The 12269-nt window shown below is 38.2% G+C and overlaps 1 protein-coding gene across 9 annotated transcripts in view; it reads right to left on the bottom strand.

The window, feature by feature from the left end:
* Positions 1-12269, bottom strand: part of TENM3 (teneurin transmembrane protein 3) — a 320001-nt gene that overhangs the window by 34972 nt on the left and 272760 nt on the right. For 5 of the 9 annotated variants that reach the window (XM_075709610.1, XM_075709613.1, XM_075709614.1 and 2 more), the window contains 6 exons: positions 11793-12060; positions 11072-11215; positions 7325-7574; positions 6884-6904; positions 1268-1500; positions 561-715 (listed from right to left, as the gene is read on the bottom strand). In XM_075709610.1, the coding sequence (XP_075565725.1) occupies positions 561-715; positions 1268-1500; positions 6884-6904; positions 7325-7574; positions 11072-11215; positions 11793-12060 (1071 nt within the window). The remainder of the gene's footprint in view (positions 1-560; positions 716-1267; positions 1501-6883; positions 6905-7324; positions 7575-11071; positions 11216-11792; positions 12061-12269) is intronic. The other 4 variants (XM_075709612.1, XM_075709615.1, XM_075709617.1 and 1 more) reach the window with 1 other exon arrangement.

The following is a 12269-nucleotide window of genomic DNA, read 5'->3' as shown; positions in this document are numbered from 1 at the left end:
AGACAGATATCAAAGTCTAAATATGTACTTGAAGGACAGTACTCATCTTTTATTCCTGTAATCGCAAAACCAACTTACTACCTTCCAGATTACGAAACACTGTACCGTACTCCATTTTTAAACACACCACTAGTGACGTGCCTTCTTACCTACACAAGCTTCTTGAGACAAATAGAAAAATACATTCTTTTCTATACATCCTCTCATTCGCTCTAGTAGGCTAAGGATGTTAGTGATTCAGCAAACATCAACATGCCAAGATAGTTCTAACAGATCTGCCATTCTCCCAGTATTTACTACCAGACTTAATGTTTCCTGCTGATAGTTTTGCTGTTCTAAACTAAACAGAACTTTATGGGCAGAAGAATTGAATACAGCAGCATTTATAGCTACGAGAATACACTGTGATTCATGCCCTTGGAATAGGTTTCTTTCTCTCCAAATTCTGCTGTTAAATATCCATTACGCACTCACCCAGGTTTATTTTAAGGGGCAAGAAAGCTGCATTTGCATTTCTGGCCCCAGCTCAGCTTTCCAAATTAGCAGCAGCTAAAACGCACCTGGCTGATGTGCATGCTGGTATCACAGGTCAGAGGTCGTGCTGAGGTCAGGTCATTGGAGCCAAGCAAAGTGGATATTATTCCGTTTGGATCCACTTTTCTGATCATGGTCCCATCAACAAAGTAGATTAACCCATTCTTGTCGATCGCTATTCCTTTAGTGAAGAGAATAAAAATTAGTTTCTTGTGCTAGCAGTGAATATATTACCCATAACTAAGGGCGTAAGTGGTATGTATCTATTGGAACTTAAGGGCAGAAAATATGGTCAGGCAGTAGGTAGTAAAACAGCTTATAAACACATTTTGCATAATACACCCATATTCAGTATGAAATCTACTACTCTTGCTCACATTTGCTGTTCATTTGCTGTTGTGTGTTGAGAAGGGCCTAGCTTTTAAGTTAACCTGAAAAATGGGATAAGTGGGACCAAAATCAACACTGATTTTAAATCTTCACCATTGCCTGCCAAACACATACTCTAAATGAGCATTTAAAAATGCTCAATAACCATGAAAGCCGAATGTTCCCTAAAAAATCAGCCGAGGCCCCCTGTAGCTCTCTTCCTCAAAGGTCTTTCCAGTTGGAAAAAATTACTCAAAACCACATTTTTGAGCCAACTACTGGGTTCAGGAATTAAACACAATCACGCCCCCAGCTCTGAACTTTCGTATTATTTTGAAAGTTACGGAGTGATAACTCATTTTACCTTTAGGGCTCATGAGAGTTGCCTCCACCGCCTTGCCTCCATCACCACACCTTGCCTCATCAAATGGTAGGCACTGCTCCCCTGTTCCTCCTATTACCTCAGCATTTTTGGTCAGGTCTTTTGCACCCGTGAGCGACTTGGGCCGATAAATCCTGCGTGTGTTTGTGTCGGAAACGTACAAATCTCCCGTCACAGGGTCAGTTGCGAGGTAGTATCTGTGAGCTGGGTTGTTGCTGTAAAATGGAATTATACATTGCATGTGCTGTAATTAATTGAACCTAACATTGGATCGAGAAGAAAAGGCTTCAGTTCATACGCAGTGTGCAGTAAGGCATAAATAGTTAAAAACCAGGGTGATGCTCTAGGCATATGCAGCACAGGTCATGGGGCCCCCAAACCCTTCTTGGTTCTTATTTCTTGCCTGTGTCACAGGCAGTCCAATCTAAACTACTCGTCCTTTTGCGACAGAAGGTCCATTTTGTCCGTGGTGCTCACAGGCCTGTTCTATGCTCTGTAATTAGACACAGCTCCTGTCTCTGTAATAGGCCAAATCAAAATACTGGAGTCTAAAAACTCCCAGGCTTCCTGGGAACCTTGATCCAGTTCCAAACTTTGCAGCAGGACCCCAGCCCTTGCTTACACTTTGTTGCTGTTATCATCCTATCTGTTTTATTATGATTTCTATAAGGCTGCTGGGGTGCACGGTTTATATAATTCATAAACAGCTAAGGCAGAGTTTGTATTATTAGTTCACAGGCAAGAGATAAGACATCCTTCATAAGTATTTGTTTAATCCACTGCTTTCAAAGATGTGATACGCATGATTTAACGCATTAGGAAATGTCATGTTTTCCACCAGAGCACCGAGCGGAGCTTTTCCGTTCTTCTTAACTCAGAGTCATATTTCAAATGACTGTACACATTGGCACAAAACCGCTAACTATGCCAACACAGTCTTTATTACAGTGAAAATATATATTGCTAACCATTTTCCCAGAAACGTACATTTTGCCTCTCCACTGGTACCACATAATTGAGAATTACTGCCTTCTCTCCCCTGCTGGTGAAAAAAACAGCCTTGGAGAGTACCTTTTGGGTTGATACATTATGATGTAGAAACTTAACCCACTGCAGTTGGGATTCCTGACCTAATTTATGGTACAAAGAGCTGAAATAAGGTCATGTAAACACAGGAGGTAATTTCAGATGCTCTCCTAATGGATTGAAGCAGAGTGTCAGAACAGTCAGTCCCACTCTGGATGTTTGCAAAAGCGCTGCTTCAACAGATCTACCAGTCTTGGTGATAGCCAAACATCTGTTCCCAGAATGCTATCCTTCACGTTTGTAAATGCATAACTGTGCTAATGTAGCACATTTTTATGTACTGCCACTTGGAAAAAGCAACAAGAGACCAACAGGAACAACTTGTGAACAAATTATGTCTTTTAGCAGGGACAGATTTTTATAGCTATCCAGTTACAAAAACAGAGAAAAATGTGTTACATAAATAGGATTTTCTTTGGTTTTAAGACTTTTAACATGTTGGTTCAGAACAAAGAAGCCAATTGAAGCGGACTAATGAAATCAAATACACAGTGATTAGCACCTCTTAAAAGGCTCTGCTATAGAGCTGAGTGTTGTACAGCATGTCTGAAAACAATTAAATGTAGGCTTACTTTAAACTTCTGTCCATTATAAATCTATTACTGCCAATGTGCGAAATAGTTGAAAGGTATTTTCGAAACCTTAATTTACGCAGCGATCATTTAATATGATCACTATGTAGTATACGAATTATTTATACCTCTATAGACTGCAATTAAACTATACCCATTTACGTGATTACTTTGGTCTTTAAGAAACTTTGCAGACGCTTCAAATATAAACGCATTGCAAAATGTGAAATGTGCAATTAAATTTTACTTCATCGTAATTTAAAATAGTCCTTTCTTATACTACTAAAATCTAAATTAAAGTACTTCTCTTCAACTCATCTAACACTGCCTCAATCTCATTTTTCAATTGTTGCAATAAAGAGTCATCAAATCAATAACTAAGTAATTTATGCCTAACAATTACTTCTTTCTAAAAAGAATTTTTAAAGCTGTTTTCTTCATAATTATGAAAACATTTCCGTGTTTTAATTAATTCCAACAAAAATTACAAAGCTCTTCTTACTTGGGATGAGTTCTCATAGGGAGTAGTGTATCCTCATGAAAACAAAAAAATTCAGCTAAGTTAAGGATGTTTTCTCATTTTATAAAAAATCCTCCAAAGTTTGGGAGTGCCTAGGATATTACTACTGAATCAATATAAACTCTCCAATTTGTCATACGTAGATATCTAATGGCTCCTTTCTGAGATAGTACAACAGGCTTAACTTCAGCGTTTCTTTTCAAGTGAAGGTAAAAAGCTGAGGTAGCTGTAGCTGATAGAAAAACCTCATTAATTCACAGGCGCAAGGCACAATTTGAGGAACTGAGTAACTGTCCAGTGAAAACCACATTTGTTTTCTCGCCAGAAAACATCTACGTGCACTATGCAGACCTCAAAAAAGAAACGCGAAGTAAAATCCAGACTGTGACTTCTTGACTCGTTCAGCGTCGCCTAATTGCTGTCAGTAACTTGGGAAAACATGCAGTTACATACCAACATGGACTCCTATAAAGACAGATGACTACAAATTAACTTGTTCTGTCTACGCCAAATAATAATAACAGTGCTTCAGATTTGAAGAAGCATGCATTGAAGAATGCGCAAATACATGCACAGCCGCACAGAGTTGTAACGATCTATTTCCCATTGCGTAATCTTACCTTGCTTACACCGATCTTTTAATTCTTCAGCTGTCAGATCACCTGCATTACTCTCCATGCAGGGATTTTTAAAACATACTCTTCCTGCTTCAGTCCCCCTCTCTCTCCCATTCACTCTGTGCCTTCTAAAGCACGTACCCTCAAAGCTGGTTTTAGGTTTTGCTAAATTTTTTTCTGGCTCTATACAGACTTGGGATACCGCCATAGCCTACAAATGACTTCCCTGTCTTCAAAGTCCTTCTAAAAATTACTTCTTCCATGAATGCCTATCAGCATTAATCACCCACAGGCAGCAGTGTGTATAAAGGCATCAGTTCAGCTTTGAGATTGAAAAAAATGCTAGGTCACTGGTACACAAGAGGATAAATTTGATCTGCATTGTCTCTCTAATTTAGAGAACAGGCTCCTTGAGGTGGGAGGCACATCACACTGTGCTGAAGCACTGCGTTTATAGGCAAGGAAAGTTCAGTGCTTGAATAGATAATAGATCTGAACTAGTATTTAGCCTTGTTCATTAGTTTTACTTGGGGAATGCGTATTTTAGTGCATTTTCTTAGTTTTGGTACCTAGTAATTATATATTGCAAAGCGGTCTGTTGAGGGCTGTTTTCCAAACTGCAGTTTAAATAGAAATCTCCTCAGCGTTTCACAGGGCTCTGCACGACTTCACCCAGGCAAAAGAAGCCATTTGGTCTCATGGTGTGTCCTTAAGGTGGGGAACCCATGGCCCCAGGATTTGGTGGATCCTAAAAGTTTACATGTGTTAAATAAAAATCAGCTAAATTAATAGAATAAAAAGCTGTCAGGACATAGAATAAGAGAATCGTTTAGGTTGGAAAAGACCTTTAAGATCATCCAGTCCAACCACTGACGTAACATTACCAAGTCCACACTAAACCAATTAAGGATAGACTAGACTAAACCATGTCCTGAAGTGCCACGTCTACCCGTTTTTTGAACGCTTCCATTATTACTTAATGGAATTTAATTTAATTAAAATTATTTAATGGAATTATTTAACTTTATTATTATTAAGCATAAAGATGCCAGTCTTGGCTTAGGAAGACCCTGAGCAGCAAAGCCCTAAGGCTAGGAGTGGACAGTGGGAAAATGTTGCATGGTGGGAGTGAAAACTCAAACTCGTAGCAGACCGTGTCAGGCTGCACACTGGGCTCCACACCTCCTGCCCACCAGCTCCACAACCCCTCCCGCAGAGCCAGTTCTCCACAGTCCTCTCTGCCTCTTCTGCCTCAGGAGGAACCCCCACTTCACAGCCCGTAGACGAGCCCATGAAAATGCTGTTACACTAATTTGTGCAATATGATTGTATTTCGCTACCCGGAGCTTCCGCATGTGTAGGCATGAACAAAGGAGAAAAGCTTCAACGTTTTCCCTCACCAACTTTTCTTACATGCAGGGATCTAGTTTCTGAAACACCGCAGTTGAGCCTGTGACCACAGTTCTGCCAGAGGTAGAAGAGGGCATTGCTACTAAATTCCAGCAAAACAAACCTCACTACTCGTCCCTTCCTTAATCCCGTTTTCCATTCCAAATTCCCATTTTGAGTATTATTCTGTATTCCATACATTTGCCAAGACAGCATCTTATCCAGCTGCAATCACAACTTTGTGATACCACAAGGGATATAATTCTTTTAAAAGTAGTGGAACAAATGCAAATTACACTTAATAGTGAAAACCTAAAACCACCAAATAGAAGAGGCTGCCTCTGAGTCACACCTGGAAAATAACATAAAACCAGCTAGACTGTGCATCAACTCCCAATTCTGATCATTAGCGCCGATGCAAACACTTCATTTAGCTCTGGAATTTTTTGCCTAACATGTTTGAAACATACTTTTTTCAACATAAAACCCCTCCTCATTAAGAGGTATGTCCAAAGCAAAGTGAATTTAAAAAAAAGGAGAACTGAGCTATGACTCTCTGGGATTTGTTTAGAAACACGGAGGGAAAACGACTGGCAGCAAAAACTGGAGAGAAAGGGACCAGCGGGGCTGCTAAGCCCTGTACTTAGCAGTTCCACCACAAAGTCTTGCAGGGTTTCATGCATCCAACAAGATTTTAGCATAATTTTGGTTTTGCCTCCTTATCAGCACCGGCTGCTGTGGCACAGCAATTTAAGCATCCACCTTCTTCGCTTCTGTTCTTGCCACTATTGTAGCGATGCCAGGACAGATGAATGCTGTACTGCAATCCTTCTGATTACTATTGTTTTTATGACCGGTCTTACGAATCTTGGCATACTTTAAAATCTGAACTCCTGGAGTTGTGTTATTACGGGACAATTTCAACTTTCATTATTAAGAGAAGTTCACCTTTAGAAACAAATCTGTTAAAATGTGAGCCTGAAAAGACTCAACATCAAAAGGCTAATGAAATAAACTCGCTTGATACTTGTATAATTTTATTAATTATATGCCATTCTCATCGTATTTGGGGTATCGGATTAATGAGTGAGTTCTGATAAGATCAGCAAAAGTGCTGCAAGCAAGGAATAGGAGTGAGCAGAGATGAGGGGACAGCAAAGGAGGGCATAGATGAGCATAAAAAGAAACCTGACTGTGGACAGAAAGTGATGAGAAAAGAGGAACTCGTATCCGAAAGGACGATACAGCCTGACAGCTGACATAACTAAAACATATGAACTCATTATTTTTGAAAAATACTCCTCTCTTCTAATAATACATCTCAGAAATGACTTCTCCATTATAAGCATTCATTTGTTAAAAAAGAAAAAAAGAACAGTTAGAAAAATATAAATCTTCTTTAAGGAATGCTTACCTATGTCTAAAATCTTTATTTCTTGGTGGGAGCAAGTAAAAAAGAACAGAAAAACATTATTAGAAAAACATTCAGAAAGGATGTTAAAAGAGGAAAAGAAGGCAATATTTACATCTGTCATTAGTGAAGTGGTGAATGATCGTCTTTTGTCCACTCATGTCGACTACACAGGTTAACTCTTAAAATCCACAGAATAATTACTTTGGGTAGATTAAACTCTCACAGTTTAGATAAGCATGATTAAAATATTTTACCAGGGTGAAATTTTTTCATTTTAGTTTTAAATACTTTTTCAAATGTATTAAAATCTTTTGACTCAACTTTTTTGTTCCCAAAAGCGTTTGGAAACTCTAGCTTACACAAAGTCAGAAATCTGTTCCATACTTTAGTTTGCAATAGTAATTCACAACTCCAAAAGTCCAAGGTGAGAAAAAAACATACCTTAGCTCCAGAACACTGGTTACATTTCCAGATGGGAATATCCGCCGAACATAGTTGAAATCCCCCACATAAAGACTGCCATCTATCCCACAAGCTAAGGCAACCGGAGCCAATAATTTATTACCATCGGCTTGACCGTTACAACTTGGACAGGAGATGCTGCGTCGTCTTCCATTGCCCATAATGCTACTAACAACTGGGGGTTGCTGAGATATAAATTGATTTTCACCATTTCCTTTGTAGAGGATTCCTGGCAGGTAATATAAAAAACACAAAATAAAACCGGTTTATAAAAACTTTGAATGTATGTACATAGAATCACAGAATCGTTTAGGTTGGAAAAGACCTTTAAGATCATCCAGTCCAACCATTAACCTAACATTACCAAGTCCACACTAAACCAATTAAGGGTAGAGTAGACTAAACCATGTCCCGAAGTGCCACGTCTACCCATTTTTTGAACACTTCCAGGGATGGTGACTCCACCACCTCTCTGGGCAGCCTGTTCCAATGCTTGACTACTCTTTCGGTGAAGAAATTTTTTCTAATATCCAATCTAAACCTCCCCTGGCGCAGCTTGAACCCATTTCCTCTCGTCCTATCTCTAGCTACTTGGGAGAAGAGACCAACACCCAAAATGATAAAATGACGCATAAGTTTTATAAACATTCTTTTAGTTGATTAATATAATTCAATGGACTTTTGTTTCACCACCATATTTTTCTCACTACAAGTAACAGAACTTTATGAAAACATTTATAGTTGTATTTAAGTCACAGACACACTGAAATACACAGAAAGCATTGAATTACCTTGTCCACAAAATGTAGTAGAAACACTAAATGTACTAGCATTTAAAACCCAAACAAGTTTTCAGTTGTTCTTATTTTTAAATGTTAATAATTTTAATAGTTATAATTCAGAATAAAAACTGTCATGTTGAAGGAAACGCAAGGTGTACTGAATAAAATCAAGGTCTCTGTTCCTAAATCCTTACAGTTTTGAAATTCCCCAGAAATGACTGAAATTCTAACTGTGCATATATTGTAAAAAAGAAAAAAATTATATTTGCAAATTGTATTCCTAAAGTCTTACTATAACTAATTATGAATATGATGTCAGATGTAATCTAAAGTGGATTACTGCTGCAAATTGTAAATATTAATTAAAGAGCTACTTCAAAAAGTTGGAGATTGCCTCAATTTTACATTATAAAAGGCTCTTTACTCAGCTCACAATAAAAATGTACCTCTGGCAACAAAGTCTGCCTCAATACCATGTCTGCAGTTATAGGCAGTTATTAAAAATGTCAAAACAACAAAAAAAATGTGGTGCCAGGCCAACCTGCCTCTTAAACTTAATTCTGCTTTGAGGCATGAAAGGAACAATAATTTTGTGAAGACAAAGCAATGTGCCAGCAGTATTTTTCCTCCTTAGCCTCCATAGGAAATCTGAGAAGAAAAATGCATGCTTTATGTTAAATCTTTGGTCTTAGGAAAAAAAAAGTGTGAATTTACAGTGTGTTACAATGTTGCCAGGACCCTCATTATTATATCTGTCAATGAATCCATCGAGGTGTACTCTACAAATGGTCAGGTTATTATGGTTTTACTCCTAAGTCACAATATGTCTTTCCGTGGTGTAATCCACGTAAACCATGTCACTTTGTACTTCAGAGTGATCAGTGTTTTATTGATTGTGTGCCCAGAGTTTCAGAGGCAGTTGGGGGCTGAGGGATACATTTCTCTTTTGAGATGTTTAGAAGAAATTCCAGACTTATTCCTCTTTCTCCCCCCCGAGCCCCCCCGAGCACTCTTTATACTGAAAGATATGAGAAAAAATGCTTTTGTTTTCCTCTTTAAATGTTTTAGGTGTCTTCACTACTTTTTAATGTTATAAAATTCAGGAGATTATAAATGTAAAATCAATATACATGACAAAATCGGGAAGAATGGAAATGGTTTATGGAAACCTAATGGCAAGTAGTCTAAATAAGTAATCTAAATCAAAAGAGGGAGAATGTATTTTTCATGAACAGTTAAAGCCAGAATGCATTAACAGTATACGAAATTCCCCCTCCTATGATTACATCATTTATGACAATCATGGCACCATAATTTTGCCTGAAATAGCTGAGTTCTATAATTTTCATCAGAGGAATTCTACAAGTCAGCACAGTGCACTATTGCACCTGATTTATTCTGTCATTACCTTGAAAAATTGGTCCTTCACATTTCTCCTCTATTATCACAGACTAGAAGATGCACCTTAGACTATTTACTGCAGCAGTTCGGGATGTCCGTACAAACACTGTTTGCACTCTCCTCTGAATAAATTTCTCCAGCTCATCCACCTTGTCATTACAACTCTCCACTTTGTTTATTCAATTAGACACACGTCACTTTGAAAAGTCATTACTTGTCAAATGTACTCTTGAACATAATTTAAAGCCACCACCAATTTACCTTGTGAACAGAATCAATCTTATATATATATTTGTAATTATAGCTCTTTACATTTTTAGATGGATTACCTTACAATAATTTGCACAGGGTTTTTTTGACATTTTAAATTAGGAACAATGACACCTTTTCCCTTGATTTGGTTACCTTGTTTTTCTACCAGTCAGAAGCAATGCTTTAGGTGATGATTAGCATATCACACAAAATAAGCTCCTGTACTAGTGGGAGACCTCCAAGGGACACCAGGTACTGCAGAAGTGACATTCTTCCCACTGAATTACTTCTGGGCGCCTCCTTTGCATAAAAATCCAGTGTGACCAACTCCCACCTGGAGCCACAGGACTCTGCTTATTTCACCTTTCTCACATGCTTCCAGCCAAATTTTTCCAAATTTCCTCCTGTGCAGTTTTGAGCTGGGGTTTCCTTCGCATGGCACCCTCCAGACAGTTGCTGAGTAGCACACCGGACAAATTTACCTTGGTGCCAAGGCACAGTTCTTATAAATGTGTATTGCTCCTCATCTTTCCACTGAAATGAAGGAAGACTTGCTCACTAGCAACTGGGCTCCGTCCTGAAACAAGGGGCACAAGTGCCCTCGCTGACTGAAGGCAGCCTCGTTTGTCACCTGCTGTGTGCTGAGCTGACCACAGCATCCTTGGGAGGATCCACCTCAGGGAAGGATTTAAATGGGAGGAGGGTGTAAGTGAGTGCTTATCCTCCACAAGAGATGGTACCCATGTGCTAACTGCTCCCATGAGCAGCCGTGCTGGGGTTGGGCGTAGCGTGACATGAGAAGGAACAGCTCCTGTATAAATGAGGGATTTAATATTGGGAAGGAAGAGCTCTCAGTTTGGCAGGAATGTCTCTTATTGCTGTTTAATTTTCACTCCTTGTGAAAACTGGAAGCGAAAACATTGTTCAAGATAGTGTTAACATACAAACAATCCCAGTAACAATGCTGACAGGTACAATTGCTTTAGAAATAGCGTCTCCTTAGCTTCACTCAATTTTTAAAAACAATTTCAACATTTTTTGGTTGGGTTTCTTTTGGTAAGCATATCTAACACAGGCTGACAGTGTTAGATGAAATTATTAATGCATATGTATTTATAGGATGAAGAAACATGACATACACTGTAAAGCTCAAAGCATTTACCATACGCAAAACATTTCATAAGTCCCTTTTTTAAAACAACAAAGCAAATATTTGAAAAGTTAGAATGAGATACCTAAAGTGCAGGGCAGTTGAGTATTAAAATTAGCAAGAAGAAAATGAACTCCTTACCATTCTGAACATCCAATACATGATGTTTATCCAATGTCCAGCCACCCATGTTGGAGGCATCCAGTTCATAACCCTGCAAAATGGCAGTCCGCTTTTCCCAGAGAGTTAGATCCAAGCAAGACTCATATTCATAACCTACAGACACTGAAGTAACAGTAAATTTCCTCATTAAGTATAGGATCTTGTTCAGAAGAAGAGTTTAAAGAATGTGGTTTCCTTAAACTATCTACGTTCTTCTGCTCTCCCAGGCTACCTGAAAGTCCCTATGGCTTCCTTAGATGTATTGAAAATCCTAAACAGAATTCCAAAAGCCTTTAAAAAGCAATCTTGGGTTATTAAAATAATTTTAGTTATTAAAAGTAATTGGATTAAGACAGGTACAGAGGAAAGCCATTTTGTGAAGTACGTCAGAATGCTACTGTGCTCTGAAGTACAAGGAGCGTGCAGACTAAATACCATACTGTATTATTAGGCTGAGGGCTACTTCCTGAGGAAGAACTAGAAGTGAAAAATGACTGTGGTCTCTTTTTCCTTTTGAAGGAAATTTTTTCTTATAATTCAAAATTTAGATTAGTATTTTCTAATATATTTTAATATCCACTGTTATTTCTCATCTTACTCTGCTAAGCATTTTCTACTTAATGGATACAAGTATTTGAGATGTGCTTCCCTACTTTCAAGACAACAGTAAAAATGCAAAAAAACTCCATAACACACATACCAACAGCTTCAGATAATCCATAGACTCTCTGGTTGTACGCATCAGTTTTATCCCATATGAAAGTATAAGCCAGATTTGGGGATGCAGGGAACCATTTTTGGAAAAGTCTTCCCACCACTGCCACCATAAGATGAACCTTCATTAAATTAAATGGTATAACAGATTGGGTCATAGTAATCTTCAGAACAGATTTATATCCTGCAGCCCTGGAGCTTAAGTATGATAACTTCAAATCAGTTCCTGGTATTGTCGTTTCTTCATGAAGTACCTATGCATTGGTAAGAAAAAAAATACAGTATTTGAATGATTTTGGAATTAAACAGAACAATGCAGCTATCATGAAAGGAGGCCTGACATGATGCTACATGACAATCCATTAGCAAGTATCATCTAAATCCAGCCTTCACTTAATAATGTAAAAAATACAGAAATAAATAACATCTCACCTTTTTTTCTGAAAAGCAAAGTCTAAATTCT

The sequence above is a fragment of the Pelecanus crispus genome, chromosome 4 (genome assembly GCF_030463565.1).
Source record: "Pelecanus crispus isolate bPelCri1 chromosome 4, bPelCri1.pri, whole genome shotgun sequence".
Taxonomy (NCBI): Eukaryota; Metazoa; Chordata; class Aves; order Pelecaniformes; family Pelecanidae; genus Pelecanus; species Pelecanus crispus.
The sequence above is the reverse complement of the archived record's forward strand: the minus strand, read 5'-3'. Positions and strand labels throughout refer to the sequence as shown.